At 41.5% G+C, this 18,025-nt stretch overlaps 1 protein-coding gene across 1 annotated transcript in view; it reads left to right on the top strand.

Annotated features, from left to right (window-relative positions):
• Window positions 1-4,409, top strand: part of GDA (guanine deaminase) — a 79,664-nt gene extending 75,255 nt beyond the window's left edge. The window contains exon 14 of the mRNA XM_038527081.1: window positions 372-4,409. Coding sequence (XP_038383009.1) covers window positions 372-442 — 71 coding nt within the window. The 3' untranslated portion in view covers window positions 443-4,409. The remainder of the gene's footprint in view (window positions 1-371) is intronic.
• The last annotated feature ends 13,616 nt before the right edge of the window (window positions 4,410-18,025 follow it).

The following is an 18,025-nucleotide window of genomic DNA, read 5'->3' as shown; positions in this document are numbered from 1 at the left end:
CCCCTTGTTCAGATTATAAAACAGTCTGAGAGAAAAGAGGCAGCCTTTTGTATTTTCCCTCTCAGAAGTGGTATTTATTTTTAAATCCTTTCTAGTGGCAATTAAAATATTAACTTATATAGGGGCGCCCGGGTGGCTTAGTCAGTTGGATGTGGGAACTCTTCATTTCAGCTCAAGTCATGATCTTAGGGTCATGGGATGGAGTCCCCACAGGGCTCCATGCTCAGCAGGGAGTCTGATTCTTTCTCTCTCTCCCTCTGCCCCTCCTTTCAGTCACACTCTCTTTCTCTCTCTCTAATGAATACATAAATCTTTTTAAAAAATACTGACATAGAAACATTTTATGAATGATTCCTTCATTTTTCTTTCAGGAGATGACCGAAATATTGAGGAGGTTTATGTGGGTGGAAAGCAGGTGGTCCCCTTCTCAAGCTCAGTGTAAGATCCTTGGCCTCTACCGGTTCTCCTGGGATCATGTGGTTCTGCATCTCTCTTGTGCCCAGGCAGAGTTAGGAAGTCAAAAAATAGTATCTTGTTCTTGGGATGACTATCTCTTTCTGTGTCTAGTTAAAATATTCACTTGACAAATCGTTTGAAGGAAGTTGCGCTAATCCTCAACTCTCTGGTTGGGAGGATTCGAAATGTCTCCCTTTTGAGCTGTTCAGATTGACTTTAAGCTCAAACATAAGGGAATGTTATTCCTGGTGGTGTTCTTATTATGAGATTTAAGTAAAATCGATTTCATATTTGGAAATGTGGAGAGCAAAGATATTCCTATATGGCTAGATATTTTGAGCTAATCAGTGTGACAATCAGAAAATGGAAAATGAAACCGTGGATATATTTTTATGAGGGAGAAGAAGTTAGACTATGAACAAACATTGGAAAATTACTTCAGATTATATTTGAAAATTATATACTGAGCATATTAATTTTAGGAGAGAACTTGTTGAATTTTAAAACGTGTTTCTAGATTGACCTTGTGTTCTGGAAATTTGCACTTAATGGAATTTGCATTTCAGAGATTTGTTATTGTTGTGCTTTGCCTTCTTTGGGGATGAAATGTCAGAAATTGAATGCCACATGCTTTCTTAATATAGTTCCGTGCTTCAAAGTGTTTGACAGAGGTTGGGTGTTAAAGATTTAAAGTCTCTTAGGAATATTATTCATATAACTACATGGCACAAATAGTGGTATTTTGTGTATTTCAAAATCACCTTAATGTATAACTATGCGATGCTATTATTGCTTCAGTGTTATTTGAAAAGAAACAAATTCCATACTCCACTGTTGTGTAGACTGGAGTCTTCATGAACTGGGGCCAGTGCTGGGCAGCAAAGAGCTGTCAATACTAAAAGGAAGGGCTTCATTGAAATGATGTGTTCTCCCCAAGCATTATGTCATGATTGCTGGAAATTACATACTCTGATACCATTCTGGTAGAACTTTAAAATGAGGGACAAATTCAATTAAAAATATGAAAAATCTTTAAACCCTGTTTACTGAAAGTACTGTATTTTTCAATTTATCCTGTTGTTCTTTTAATTCCCAATAATTTTCAGGCCATTAGGATTTTAGGAAAATGAAAACTATGTACATGTCCCACTTAATGTTTATATGAATGGGACTTAATCTCTCAACTAGGCATCTAGGAACATTAAACAAAGCAAAGAGTATTTTTATGCCTCCTAATATAGTGTACATTCCCATCACCCACAATTAAAAGCAAATTGACTTCTTGATAAACCCTGAAGAAGTATTGATGTGAGTTTCTCATTTAATTCCATTAATACTTTAAACTGACATGGAAAAGGAATAAATCTTCTTAATATATCATAACACTGATACCTAGGGGTTAAGTGTGACTCCTTATAATTTACCTTAAAGAACTTTATGTGATATAATAGAGTTAACTCCATATTGACAGAACAAAATTCCCCCACTTGTACTAGAAATTTTATCCTCACAGAAGTTATGCTGAATCAGCAGTAATTTGCCCACATTTTTTTGTTTTTCCTGGTGGAAACACTTTTAGATTTGATTGTGTATACACACCACCCAATGACAGAACAGATTTTTGGTCTTATTTTTATTTTTTTAAAGACTTTTCTTATTTGAATATAGTTGATACCCAATTTGGGCTTATTGAAAACACACAAGCAAACAGAGTTTGTGTTGTGGGATATAAAGTAACTCCGTAAATTTAGTTTCCAGTGTCCCATTCCTCTATTTCCAGAATTCCCACTTTCTGAGCTATGTCAGAAAATGCTCCACTAGTCCCCTCGCCCCTACCCCCCACCCCATTCTCTGTAGTGCTGGTGAGTGTCTCCTGCTCTGTCCCCTGATCCCTGCTAAAGGAACATGGTTACCTGATGTCTAACCCACATGCGTGGGCTTAAGAATTTGGAGAAGATGTGCAAGATCCCCTAATAGGCAGCAGCTATATGCCCAGCCTTTGCAAGTTCCTATGCCTTTATCTTCCTTAAGCATGTACATTTTGATGATGAGCATCAGTGTTCATTTGGATGAAGGTTTCACATGCAGTGTATATAAACAAGCACGGCAGCAGCAGCAGGAAGAGTGACCATCTACAACCAGTCTGTCAAGCATTACATTTATCCCTGGGAGTATGTTAAGACCTGAGTATCTTTCCTAGTAAAAATAGAATGTGTTGACATGTTTACGTGTAGTTCAATCTCCCTGCATCTCTTATAACTTGTGTTTGGTTTCATCAAGGGCAGTGTTTCTGAGTGTTACATTTGCTTTTTTCAGTATGACTGGCATTGGCCGTACATGTGGCTAGATGCTCTACACTTGGAAATGTTGGCTTTGCCTACTGTGGCTTGACTTTCTGAATCGTGGCAAGGTGGTATTTCAAGCCCAACTCTATTTGTCACTTTATGTCCGAATATTTTGCTCTCTGACAGGAAAGAAAGAATTAAGACTTCTTATCAGGCTCCTGACCTCGCCTTGCACTATTTTCCTCTGCTCTCATGGTATTTTTAATGGAATACTCTTTAGTGGGTAAAAATGGATTTAATAGTGCTGACAGTCATACATTTAAAAGATATTTTCTACCACAGAACACAAAAACAGGCTAATCGGCTAAGGTGAATTTAATTTCCAAAAGGGAATGAAACATGGGATTAGGACCTGAGAGGTTGTCCTGGTCATTGTAACCTGAGGTTGAGACTGCTCCCTTCATCGGCTCCTTTTCAGATTTAATTGTCAAAGGTTCTGGAATCCAAGGGAATATTTTAGAACTAGCTCCCTTCAAGCCAGGAGGAGGTCTCTCTAAGCTACTATTGTGAGCATTGAACCCGACTGAATCTCTTTTTCACTTCCCTGAGAAGTGGCTGGAAAGTGGTTGGAAACATTCCTGTTATGCTTAGCTGATTTTGGACTGTGCCCTTGAACATCCCTGTTGGCAACCACAACTGAGATGTCAGAGAGGTGACATAATGGATGTGAGATCCAGCAATGTATTTTGAATCTTCACTCCCTTCCAGACTCTTCCTATTTTTAATTTTTTCACCTCAGAACTAGACATATGGAAAGCTTTCAAGGCAAGCTGGAAGGCACATTATATCGATTCTACCTTGTGCTATACATGGAAGATATCCAGAACTGGATGCTTCTGTAGCCTAGTGGACATCTTTACATTGTTGTCCATTTTTTTAAGTTGATAATATTGTTGGGCACATTCACATGTCTAAAAGGAGCATTCTGAGTTTTTAAAAGGTAGGCTAAGAAATGTATCATGGCAGTGTCTTGAAATAATTTTCAAATTACATGGATTGTTATGAGCTTCTGAGATTTTTTTTTAAAGGCTCAGAAGAGATATTTGCAATTTCAGAACAATCTAGCCCCTTTAGGTATGATTTTGGACCCTAGCCCTTTTCAGTGTCTCTAAAGAAAAAGTGTGGAAAGAATTGCACTGATGAACAGATGCTATCAGAAAGCCCTCACATTGGACCCCCTGTGTTTTCTTGCTCAGCCTCTCCCATTCCCTCCCACAGCCCCAGGGGTGAGAGAGATCTAAGAGCTGAGGGGTTAGTTTGTATCTCTCATCCAAATTTACTGAAATGCAAAAGTTGAACAGGCCAGTAATGGAACTCAGTGCAAATTCCAAGACGGATTTCAGAGTACATGCAGAGCAAGTGACTTGAACAGATGTCATGTGGCATTGACTTACCTATTCATTTCCTATTCAAAAGCCTGTCAGAAAGCATTCTGTATCAAAAACCACCTTACATTGTATGTTAAACTCCTGATAGCTGCTCTTAAGAATATGTATGTGTGTATTCATGGGGACATTTTTACTCAATATTTGTATGATTTGCTTATTGTTCATGTGCTGAGTGAGCTCCTTTGTGCTTCAGACAAAAATAAATGAGATTTTGTGTTTACATCTTTGTTGTTGTGAGTTCTATCACTCTGACAGAAGGGAGATTAATCATACAATGTTTTTCTCCTTTTAACATGAATTTTTAAAAATAGAATAGAATATTTAGCTATGGGCCAACATGTATCTTCCCTTTTGTGATAGACAATATACATGACTTAAAAATTAAGCTATAATGCCAGCCCTTTAGAATAGGATTGCTATTGCTTTTGATTTCAGCATAGTTAAATTTCATATTTTCTAAAGTCACAATCCAGAGTAATAAATGCACTTAAACATCAAGAATCAGTTCACACATGCATATATATGTGCATGTGGATTTAAAACAAAAGTCTCATAAAATAATACTTTCCCTATCTGTGATGCCCTGGGCTATTTTCTGTCTCTTGCTCTATTCTATTCCTTTCTGTTCTGTGCTATTTAAGTTTTTTTTATGCGGGTAGTTATTTCCCAAATTGGTTTCTTGAACCCAGTGGGTTGTCACCTGCAGTGAAGAAGCAGGGTATCCAGTGTCTTTTGAGCTGTGCACTGTAAGTCTCCATGACTGCATTCTGTGATCTGGGCATGACCTAAGTACCTGCCTTAGAGTAATGAGGATGACTAAATGGAATAATACATAGCCAGCACTTAGGAGAGCATGTGGGACAAAGTGAGTGCTCACCATCTGGTAGTTTTTTTTTTGTGGTTTTTTTTTTTTTTTAATGAATACAGACTGAACAGAAATAAAAATAATTTAAGCTGTATTTTTATCAGTTTATTTTTTAGAATCTAAATCCAGTGATTTAGGATCTCTCTGTGCATAAAAATATTCTGGAAGGATTAAATCTGATTTTTTTCAGCACTATTATGTTCATTTTTTATTTATAACATGAAGCATGAGAAAGTAGTAGAAGATTTGGTCTATAAATTCACCCTCAAATGTTCTGAGCAACCCACTATGCATCTTTTTTCCTTCCTGAAGAACAACTTAATCAAAATACCCAGAAGAGAACTCTCAGGTGCCTAATCTAGTAATAATGTGTGCCTAATTTGTAACTGTGGGTACAGAGTTCTGTAATAGTTAATTAACAGACATGTGCAAATTATTGCATGGTACTAAATTAGGCATTTAAATAAAATAAGGTGTAGATGCAAAAATTCTTGCCAGTGGCAAAATAGGACCTGTAGTAGGATGTTTTACGACTCCATGCTGAGGCCACTCAGTTAAAGGAACGGGATCCATAAGTATTGTCACCAGTTGGAGCAGGCTTTGGGTTCTGGGGTGTTAATTCTATTTTAAAATGAGACTAGAGGGAAAATTTTTTTTTTAATTAAATGGGTTAAGGGAAATATTCTCTGTTCTTTAAAGGGATAAACATTATTTTAGAGTATAATTAATTTTTTTCACAAATCAAATTCATCCCCTTTTACCATCAAGCCTGCCTACACCATCATTGTAAAATTACATTAGATTTGTCATACTTGGGGATCCCTGGGTGGCTCAGCGGTTTAGCGCCTGCCTTTGGCCCAGAACGCGATCCTGGAGTTCTGGGATCGAGTCCCATGTTGGGCTCCCGGCATGGAGCCTGCTTCTCCCTCCTCCTGTGTCTCTGCCTCTCTCTGTCCCTCTCTGTCTCTCATGAATAAATAAATAAATAAATCTTTAAAAAAAAAGATTTGTCATACTTTTTGTGTTTTCCATGCTTCTATATTGATTGAGTCTATATTTTGGGGTAGGAAGAGAGCTAGGTTGCTAAAAAAAGCATGGGAAAAACTTTAGTGAGAAATTTTTCCGTAGTAACTCAGAACAAAATGAAACATTTTTACCTAAACATAAGAGGTGATAAAGAAAATATGAATAGTTGACATGGAATTTTGCAGGCTCCTTGAGCCCTCCTCAATTGCCTGGACTCTTCCCACCCCTATAGGGAATTAAACAAATGTTTTTTCCCCATCTGTAGAAAGAGAGTTCAAAGTCATAGCAGAAAAATCTAACACACAAGAAATAAAATCCCTAGAAAGATTATCATTCAGTCTGATGACAAAGGTTCTCATATTCGCTTGAAAACTGAAACTTGTAGCTTCACTGTGAAATTAAATCCCGTCCTAATCTTGGACGGCCTCCAAATCAGACTTTTGTTTTACTTGTCAAACAAAGCCACAACACATACGTGAATAGTCCAAGGATGAGTTGTAGTTTTTTAATTGATAAATTTGCTTCCTGGAGCATTTGAGAGACTTTAAGCAGCTTTGCTGGGGTTTTGTGTTTTGTTTTGTTTTCCTGCAAGAGTTGATTCCTTTGCCATCTGAGCTTGAGAACAAATCCAGGGATGGCTTTATGCTTGGAAAGCACTTTGAAAATCTCCATTGAAGCACCTAAACCAAATTGATAGGTAAGGAAATAAGAGGCTTTTGTTATTTCAAAGGAGAATTTAAGAGGTTCAGGAAAGGCAGTGCCCACACCTCTTTCAATTCATGAACAGTATGCTCCTGGCAGAACTGTGAAGATGAATCAGCCTTGGCCAATTACATATTCTGGATTAATTTATATAAGTACCACCAACCCTTCAGCATCATAAACCTGCCCTGGCACCATGCAGTGGCGTGCTCTGCACCCAGTCAAACCAAATGGCGATGACTCAGGTGTATGGTGTAAAAGAGAAGCTGTGGCATTTAGGGCATTTGTGATTGTTGTGTTAAGCTCAGTGATAGATTTTTTTTTTTTTTAATGTCCAGGACAATTGCCCTCTTTTGCAAGTAGGTTCTTTATTTCAACATATAGGGGAGAAAACCCACTATGTAGAACGTGTACAAAATCTTCATGTTCCTTGTAAAATTACTGCCCAGATAAAATGAGAAAGAAGTCAACATAAATGCGCAAAGAGTCTTCATTAAATATTGTTTGCAGTACTGTGGACCATTTAACATGGCAGGACTGCTCCTAACAGAAATTGCACTTAATCAGTCAGATTGCCCTGAAATGTACATAGCCTTTCATGTGTGGATAAAACTGAATACTTAAGATGAATGAATTGCTTCTTGTACAAAAAAAAAAAAAAAAAAAAAAAAAAGGTAGAACTCTGTCCCTGCAGGAAGTAGAAATAACAGCCTCTTAAGTAATGTTTAATTTGCTGATCATGAAGTTGGTAAGTTTTAGACCATATTCACTCAAGTGATATTTTAGTAAATGCACACCAGATACCAGGCACACGGCCCAGTTTTGAGGGTTCAAAACAATGTTTATCTCTTTGAAGAACTCAATCTGGGACAGTTGGTGAGAGGAATATGTACAGAAGCCAATATATTAAGATCATGATGGATGTGTGGAGTGCTTAGAGGGGCAAACTAGTGTGTATTGGGTATATGGTCAGCAGAGAAATCAAGGGGCATAGTCTGTGGTGGAGGTATCACTGAGGAAGTGATATCCAAGCTGTGAAGAATAGGAACTGGGATCCCTGGGTGGCGCAGCAGTTTGGCGCGTGCCTTTGGCCTAGGGCGCGATCCTGGAGACCCAGGATCGATTCCCACGTTGGGCTCCCGGTGCATGGAGCCTGCTTCTCTCTGCCTGTGTCTCTGCCTCTCTTTCTCTCTCTGTGACTATCATAAATAAATAAAAAAAAAAATTAAAAAAAAAAAAGAATAGGAACTAATTTTTCATGTGAAGATTCTCAAAAGGGTATTCCAGAAGGAGCATCCAGCATGACCAATAGTAGTCATCATAAAGAACTTGACCTTTAGGGGGACCTGGTGGCTCAGCGGTTGAGCATCTGTCTTTGGCTCAGGGTGTGATCCCGGGATCCTGGGATAGAGTCCTGCATAGGGCTCCCCACAGGGAACCTGCTTCTCCCTCTGCCTGTGTCTCTGCCTCTCTCTCTCTGTGGCTCTCATGAATAAATAAATAAAATTAAAAAAAAAAAAACTTGACCTCTAAAAGAAGTAAGATAAGGTTGAGGTGGGCTAATCCAGTGACCATAAAGGTCACAGAAAGGTGTTGATTCAAAAGGAAGGTTCAGGCCCTTCTTCTAGAGACAGTGATTTGGTGGATCTGGACCAGGATGTTGGTGAGGGCAGGAATCCGGTGTAGCAAGGAAGGCCATCGCTGTGAAGACAAGGACCAGGTGGGATCAGAGGCATGAAAAGTGAAGAGAGAAGACATGTCACCCATTGAGTCCAGTAGTATGATCTTCATGTGCAACAAAGGTCCTTTACCAGTTCATTAGGCAAATATGTTATGAGCACACAGTGCACAGAGATGCCGGAGCCACGTTCCTGCCATAGGGAGAGACCTGAGAGGGTGAGTCCTGCCCATCAAAATCCAGAGGCCTTTTCCTGACTCTGGGACTAGAGACGGAGGAGCTCCTGTGCTCCCAGAGGCAACTGGAGACCCCCAGGGCTGCTGCAGCTCCACTGCTCTGCCATTCTGTGGGCTACCTCAGTATCCTCTGGTGGCTGAAACTAAAATCCCTCTAATCCCCCCCCTCCCCGCCCCACTGTGGCTGAATTCTTTAGAAACAGGTTATAAACCTTCTTCTTAAAAAAAGGAATGAGTGATAAGAAACTATCACTTCACCAGGAATTTGGCTGCCTCCACACCCCATGTGGCCTGAACCTGGCACCCTCTAGGACCCCAGACCAGCCTCCACTCATGGTTCCCTAGTTTCCTCCAATAAATGTACGAGGGGTAGAGGTGTAGAATCCCAGGTGGGATAACTGGGAGAGTCAGATGCTGTTCGAAGAAGTAAATGGTGGTGAGTTTAGCCAAAACACGAATCTGTTCCCTCTGCAGAGACAACCACACTTCTTTGAGTTCATGGGGTAGGGAAAAATTGTGGGACAACCTTGGGAGCCATGAGCTAAGAGATGGTCCAGGTACAAGACAGAAGTAGCCTGACTCACCAGGTCACCAGTGGAGCAGAGTCTCCTCGGTCCAGAAATACACAATTGAAGGTGGAACCCTGGTCCCACTGAAAATTCACGAATTGTTAAAACACTGCCATTCTGATACTGAAATCCAGGGCTGTTGGTTAATACCTTTGTTGAGGGCTTTCAGGGCTCTGCCCTTACCCGCCTGGACTAACCAAACAAAACCCAGGTTGGGAGCTTCCAGGGGAGGGACATCCCTGTGACCTTTGTAGGCAGGATCAGGCTTCCCTGCTGCTAAAGAAATCTTGAGCTCAGGAGAATGAGCCTCACCCAAGGGGTGTGGGTATAGGAATCTCTACCACAGCGTGCCCTGTCATCATGCCCTGACCCTCTTGTGGGCAGAGCATGGGTAATGGCATGACACTGCTTTGACCTCCCAGGCTTCCTGCAGTGCTTGGTCAGCTCAAGAGTTCTCAGAGCTCATGGCTGGTCTCCTCTGGCTGCAATCAGCGTTTTCCACTTTGTGCAAACTCAGTGGACAAAGAATACCACGTTCTGTTTTTACAGTAAGCAGACTCAACTTACAGAGTTTAGTAGGACCTGATCTCCAGCCCACTGATGGCCTCTCCTGGGTGGGTGGGGCGGGGGAGCGGGGAGGCGGGCTGGCTGCTGCTTGTGGTCAGTTGTGGCCTACGAGATACTGGCAACCAGAGACAGAGCAGCAGTTCCTTGGGAGTCATGCAGGGCCTGACAAAGGCCACGTGACATCTCCCCAGCCAGTCTAGGGCACTGCTCAGTGCCTGGTGGCTGTGCAGGAATGCTTGAGCCAGGCCTGTGTCCTTGGGTCTCTCTGGGAGATCCTGGTATGAGCTGCCCTGATTGTCATTCTAGGAAAGAACCAAGGCACTTTAGGAGAGAAAAGAGCCAGTAAATGATTCTCTGCTCTGTTTGAAGAATCCTGACAAGTCCATGAGAGGCTGCTGGAGCCCTAGAGTCATCTGCGGAGGAGGCTAGTCCTCTGAATCACACACGCTGAGTTTGGCAGTAAATATCCCAACAGGTTAGCATCTTCATTTGAGGATAGGGCGGACCTTGTCCAAAAAGAACAGAACAGCATGTCCCCTCAGCTTCCATTTCATGCAGTGCCCATCGTTTGACTTCAAGGACAGACATTAACACCACTTGAAAATGCATCAACATCCTGTCACTCCCTAGTGACCGATGCCAACAATATCTCTCACAAGCATCTCAGAAGAATGTAGAACAACTTCTGAGGAGAATTATGGATGCTCTGGCTGAAAACAGTCATTTTCAGGGCAGCCCGGAACTGCTTTCCGGAGTAGGGAAGCTCTGAGAAGGGGCACTGCAGGAACTTAAGAGACAGAAACAGATGCTTGAGGAGGAAGCAAGGGGTAAATGATGAGAAACTGTCGAATACCCAAAACAGCACTCAAGATTAGGCAAGTTTGCCTGTTCTTTCCAGAAAACTCTACACGACCCGGCAGTAGACAGAAAGTGGAGGTCACCTGGTCTGCGAATCTGAAGTTGATGTGAAGAAACTCATGGATGCTGTTTGGTCAAAAGGCTTGAAAGAGAAAAACTAGGACATATTGAAGAATTACCTGAAGAAAGCCAACGGAATAGAGAGCAGAGAGATCAGTCAGCAGCCTGCTCCAGCATGTTTACAGGGTAAACATTCACAGCTCAGAAGTGAGATTCAAGAGCTTCCGCCAAAACTTGAAATACAGCCTGAACTACCTCAAGAGTGGAACGCATCTTGGCAGAACACCGAAGGATGAGGGAGTAGCCAACGGGAGAGGAGAAACTTTGCACGTTGTGCGAGAACATGGATGGCCGCCTCCGGAAGTGCGCCCCCTACTGGCAGATAGGGCAGGCGCCTTGGAGAAAGGATCGGAAAGAACCATGACTGGCCGTCAAAGATGGACTGTCCATCCCGAGGAAAAGGAGCACAAGACGGTTGGGGGGCAGCTCTGTCGACTGAGGAAAGCTCAATGAGCTGAGCAAAGAAAATGGTCACAAAAGACAAGACCCGGCCGAAGCCGAGTTTGGAGTCCAGCTCTTTCCCTCCTGGCTCCCAGCTGCTCCACATCGGCCAGTCCACAGGCCCCAGGGTCAGACAATCTCCTGGATCATCAGGCCCCCGAGAAAGGAAGAGAGCTAAGCAGGGAGCGCCAGGGATCTGTGTCACCTGCAGGTTTCATTCAGGTGTGTAGCAGGTGACCTCAAACATCTACAGTCACGTGCCTGTGATTTCTATCCTCAGGAATAATTTTGCTTCATCTCTTTTTTGGTTTGACTGCTGTTGTTTGATTGACGTTACATTTGTTCTTACTGCCAAGGGCAGTGGCTTTCAAATATAGATGGTTTTAGGAGTACCTGGGTGGCTCAGTTGGTTGGTGTCTGACTCGTGATTTCATCTTGGGTCATGATCTTGGGGTCATGGGGTCGGCCAACGCATAGGGCCTGCTTGGGATTCTCCCTCTTGCTCTACCCCCTGCCCCCCCTCAGCTTGCATTCTCTCTTTCTCCCCCCCTTTCTTTCGCTCAAAAAAACCCAACACCACCACCACCGCCAAAACCAAATATAGATTTTTCTAGATGGTTTTAATATCATTCTTATGAATACATTATTTCCACTTCAATTCTGTCTCCTCTAAAACAGTAGAATTACTTTATTTTGACTAAAACAAAAAGTCAACCATACTAACCCACAATTGAGAGACGGTTTGACATGACTGGGATGAAGATGTTTAAAAACAATAAAGATAATCTCTCTATGCTGTGAGTTTTTATCAGAAACCTAAAAAGTTACTTAATTTTTATAGCAATAAGTTTTTTTAATAAAAGATTTATTTATTTATTTATTCATGATAGACATAGAGAAAGAGAGAGAGAGGCAGAGTCACAGACAGAGGGAGAAGCAGGCTCCATGCCGGGAGCCCGATGCGGGACTCGATCCCGGGTCTCCAGGATCACGCCGTGGGCCAAAGGCAGGTGCTGAACTGCTGAGCCACCCAGGGATCCCCTACAGCAATAAGTTTTAAAAACAATGTCAAAAAAATTCTCAACCACGTTCCCAGCTAAATTTAGGGATATTTTTATTGGTTTGATCCTAAATTCACGTTATTTTAGAGGAGTTGACATTTTGCAAATATGTGTTACTTTTGTAATGTTTCTTAGCCCTAATCATTCTGTTTATGATATTCTTTGCTGTCTAAACATCTTGAGTTTTATGCAGTGAAGAAAGGTTGCATTTATGGGAAAAAATTGCCAGTAGGTAGCCATTGTTGAACTGTCCATTCTAAAAGGGAACAGTCATTTTCTCTAAAGAGGATGCTGTACTAGGACACCCCAACTCCACCATCACAGATGATTGACCAGGTATTTGTACTTGACAACCTAGGCCAATCCAATGATGTTTTCCTCGAATTAGGATTCAAGCGCCAAATAAACCCACTGCTTTTACTGTTTACTGCAGGATCCTTAAGGACACTTGTATTCAGAGGTCAAGTGTCTGTTTCCATTTGGGTGTGGCTCTTAGGAGCCATGGGTAGGCCAGCTGAGTAAGCAGATGCAACCTGCAGAGAGAAGTAGGACCACAGGCCAGGCCTGTGCTGAGAAACAGAGAAGAACCCGTGTTCCCAGAGAAGGAGAGAAGCTGTGTTGGACCTTTTATGGTTTTGTTCCCTCAATTAAGACTCTCAAGGGGTTCAGTCCATTAAGCATCTGCCTTGGGCTCCGGTCGTGATCCTGGGATCCTAGGATTGAGCCCCATGTAGGGCTCCCTGCTCAGTGGGGAGCCTGCTTCTTCCTCTGCCTCTGCTTGCTGCTCCCTTGCTCATGCTCTCTCTCTGTCTCAAGTAAATAAATAAAATCTAAAAAAAAAAAAGACTCCTGATAGCTCTATGTGTGCTTCCTTGTTGAGGATCCCATAAGATTTATTGTATTAAATCCTCTATAGCCTTCTTTTTTTCTTTTTGTAATCATATAACTCTTATTTAAAGATCTACCTGGGGGCACCTGGCTGGCTCAGGGATCGAACATCTGCCTTCGGCTCAGGTCATGATCCCGGGGTCCTGGGATTGAGTCCTGCACCGGGCTCCCCATAGGGAGCCTGCTTCTCCTTCTGCCCATGTCTCCGCCTCTGTGTCTCTCACGAATAAATAAATAAAATCTTTTTTAAAAATAAAGACTTACCTGCTATTAAAATGGAAGGTTGTTATTCCTTCTCGGGCAGCTATTCCCCTGGCAAACAGGCAGCTGGATTTGAGCGGGACAAGGGTTAAGGTCTAGGCAGGGAGAGGCAGGAGGCCTCTGTCTAGGATCTGAGGGGGGGGGAGGGGGGCGTGTCAGGTATGCAGATGCGAAGACAAAGGAAAAAATGAGAAAGAACCAGGCCACCCTGACCCAACTGCTAGGGTTAAAGTGTTTTTCTAATAATTACATTGTGACCACAGGAAAAAAAAATTGACTAGGCCTCAAAGGAGAGGTTAACCATTAAAAGATGTTGTGAATCCTTATTCAACAAAATAACATATAACAATATATAACAATATATAGGAATAACAATTCATAGGAATTGTAAGGCCACAGGTTTCCCAGCCAATTCTAAATAAAAAAGTGCTAATGATAAACCCTCATTGGCAACTGGGAGGGCCCCTTTCTCACCCCTGAGAGTGTTCGCTGTATTCCTTGCTTAATAAAACTCCCTCCACTGCCTTGCTCACTCTCCAGGGTCCGAGAGATTCATTCTTTGACTTTGTGAGACAAGAACCTCGTTCTCCTGCTTCCATTTCTTGAGGCAGAGGTGGAAGGGAGGTGTGGGGGTATCTTCTGCCCTTTTCACAACACAAATTAGAGTTAGCCTTCCTTGGCGAGGTGAAACAAGCCCCTGCTGCCACACACCATCAGTTGGTCTGACTCCCTGATTAAATTCTTTAGGTTTGCACTTAATACTTATGAAATAATTCTCTGCATTGAAATAGCTGCCACCTCCTGCGGGCTTCTCAGCTACACACCAGAGTAGCCGAATGTCTCTCAGCTTCTAAGAGGGGAGGACCTGGGAGTTATGCAGAACTCTGCAGTCCTTGGCCCCAGAGGGAGAACACCCCAACCAGATGCACCCCTCATTCTATGAAAAGGAGAATTTCCTGACTTCTTCTCCTACTTCTCTTTAAAAGATGAAAAATTAACTAAGATTGATGTGATAAGAGTAGTTAATACTTAGTGAGTACTTATTTTATGCCAAACCTTGTTCCAAGACATTTATGGCATCCACATAATCTTCACAAGAACCTAACGGGAAGGGATCATCATCATCTTAACTTCACAAAGGAGACTGAGGCCCATGGAAATGAAATAACAGGATTGGATTCGAGGCCTGGTAAAGGACGTTGGAGGGATAATTGGCAAGATTTGAATAACATTTGCAGATTAGATCAGGGGTCTGCAGACTGTCTTTGTGAAGGCCCAGGGGGTTTATGTTTGGGGCTCTGTGGACCAGCAGTGAGAGCACTTCGGAAGTCTCTGTCATAATCACTCAACTCTGTCTTTGCAGCGCAAAAGCAGCCCATACTCAGTGGACACTAAAACATGAATTTCATGGAATTTTCACTTGTTAACTGGTTCTCAATTATTTAAAAACATCCGTAGCTACAACAGGCTCCACAATGTGGTGGAAATGATCTGACCCTCAGGTCATGGTTTGCAGATTGCTGCGTTAGACAACAGTGTTTGGTCATTGTACTCTGGTTATCCAAGAGGATGCCCTTGTTTCTAGAAAACACACCTGGAAAAAAAAAAAAAAAAAGAAAGAAAACACACCTGGAAGTATTTAGAGATAATGCAATATCTTGTTTCCAACTTGTCTCCACCAAATGGCTCTCCTGCCTTTGCTTGCATACCTCCACTGACAGAGAGCTCGTTTTAAGCAGCTCATTTCATTTTATGACCACATAAATGAATGAGGAGATGATGTATCAGATTGAAAGAAAATGTAGTTCAATGTGATTTACATGCTAAGATAAATATAATTATTTCATAGTGAATGAACCTGGCCCTTGGGTACAAGATCTAAAACAGACATTTTGAGAGTACAGGGTGAGATTGCAAGCAGGCCGGGGAGGTGGAAAAAATGTTTAACAAGTGCACCACCTAGTGACCAAAGCTTGAACAGAACAACGTCTCCCATCAAAATGGTCAAGTTGCTTTGGGAGAAAAAGGCCAAACTGATTTTACATTGACATCCAGTAGAACACAAATTCACAATTTACATAAAATACTGAAACTATACAGTAAAATTTGGAAGAGTATTTTTTTTCTAGCAGTAAGCTGGATATATTCTTTTTCTATGCAAAGAAATTAATAAATAATTCTTAGGTTGAACTCAGACTCTTTAATAGACCAGACGTAAAGAAAGGTATGTTCTCAACACAAAAAAAATGTCATTTATTTACTGTCCTTAGTGAAGAAAATTTCACAAGGAAAGATAGACAAAATTATGAAATTTCAAGTGGCTTGCTCAAGTCATCTCAGTTCCTAGAAGATAAAAAGCAAAGATGTGTCCACTGAAAAGGAACCGTGCATGTGGAAATACTACAGAATGATGAATTTCCATGGATATATTAAATTTGGCTTAAGAAGTAAGAAAGTAATACAAATTGTTTTATATATTCACCAAATATGAAATTCAACTGCACTGCTTATAGTTTGGTCAATTATTTTCAATTTCTACAGATTCATGCATGATTCAAGTACAGCTTACTCTAGCTTATGCAAACCAATTACCCATTAGCAAGCATCATCCCCTCTGCCAGGATTAGACAGTGAAATGACATCATTAGCAGGGGAATTGGGAAGATGATGCTGTCATAGTCCTGTGAAGGATGTTAGGAGTCAAGTCTTAGAAATCTTGAATCTCAGGTTTGGAAGGTACTTTAAAGGTCATCCAGTCTGGCCAGCTGGCTGATGCTTGAATGGCTTCTTTAATATCTCTGGCAATGAATATTCAACCTTGCTTAAGCCCTGGGAGTGAAGGGGAGCTCAAGGCTATGTCCCAAAGCACTTTCCATTTTCAGAGCACAATTTAAGAAGTCTGGCTAAAATGACCTATTAAAGAGACCAGGTGGCATGATCACATAGAGAAGGCACATAGAGATGAAGAAGTCCTAAGATCACATGGGGAGAGGAACTCAGCTTTTCCAGCATCTCAACTGAGTCCAGCCTTCCAGTCATCTCTGCATGAAGTAATATATGTAAGCAAACCGCCTCGGCTATTCCAGCCCTGTTGAGCCTCCAGATGACCACAGCCTCAGATGTCATCATGTGGAATATGAGAACTGGCCAGCTGGCCCCATTAATCCACAGACCCATGAGAGAAAATAATACAGTGGTTATTTTAGGCCACTCTACTTTTATTCCCCACCCCCCCAGTCCAATGGTTATACTTAAATGGTCAGAGCAGTATGTACAGTGTTACGGTAGTTATCAATTTTTTAAAAGGATTTTTACTTATTTATTTGAAAGAGAGAGAAAGTGAGAACGCATGTGCATATGGGCATGAGCATGAGCTGGGGAGAGGAGCAGAGAGAGAGGGACAACACTGAGTGAGGAGCCAGACATGGCAGAGGCTCAATCCCCAGCCCATGACCCTGAGATCATGAACTGAGTCAAAATCAAGAGTCGGACGCTCAACAGAATGAGCCACCCAGGGGTCCCAGCAGTTATCAATTTATTGTCTCTTAACTTTAAATTCAAGCTTTGTTGCCTTATTTATGAAAAAGTAACCGGTCCTTCAACTGTTCTTTGTGGGGCACAATGTTAAGCTTCATCAGTAGAGGGCGCTGGAAAGACATGTCAAGAGGAAGGGTTCCAGGTGGACTCTTCACAAGCTTGGGGAGAGCCACTACTTTCCACTGCTTGGATGATTGCTAGAGACCCGTGGGACACAGCTTTCCTCACATTTGGGAATCCTGAATTTTCTCCAACTCTTGTCTCAGGCAGCTGATGTGGCCAGGAGGGACGGCACAGACCTATACCTCAGCCTGGCTTCCTACTACTCACGTGCTTTCCTTCCTTACCACCATGGCATAAATATATATATATAATATAAATATATATTTAAACAATATATATTTAGCTTATTACTTATTATTATAAATATATAATATATTAAAAAGTGTTTCAATTATGTTATCTAAATACATAATATACATAAATTATCATATTTATTATTAAAAATATATATCCTTAACATTTTCTTCAAGGAAGGAGGATTGAACGGAAGACAGGTTGGTCATTGAATTTTACTTGTTTCTTGTTTGAACTCCTCGTTGTCAGCAGTGAAATCTTATGACTTGGGCTTCAAACTGGCTCAAAATTTCAAAGCCTCTCTCCCTTTGTCACTGATACACATTTCTGTAGATTTTTGGTTTGATGATCATATGTAAACTTTTGCCTGGAGAACAAGTCATTCATATCCTCCTACCAGATTGGATACATGCATAATCCTCCATATTGAACAGTAGAGAGATTGGAGAGCCACCCTGCACAGTGCTTCTGATACTGTGTTTGTTCCCTGGAAAGGAGAAACATTTAGGGTATTGGGACCAACGTTCTTTTGGCCCACCTAGGTAGACAGGTTAAATGAGTTTGATATTCAGTTATCTAGGTTAAGTGTGATTTATTATTGCCCTTTGGATCAAATCATTCAGCTGATAATGAATGTGATTAATATCCTGTCTAAGAAATCACTGACACA

Source organism: Canis lupus, chromosome 1, assembly GCF_011100685.1.
Source record: "Canis lupus familiaris isolate Mischka breed German Shepherd chromosome 1, alternate assembly UU_Cfam_GSD_1.0, whole genome shotgun sequence".
Classification (NCBI taxonomy): Eukaryota; Metazoa; Chordata; class Mammalia; order Carnivora; family Canidae; genus Canis; species Canis lupus.
Note: the sequence above shows the minus strand (reverse complement) of the source record. Positions and strands in the feature narration are given on the sequence as shown.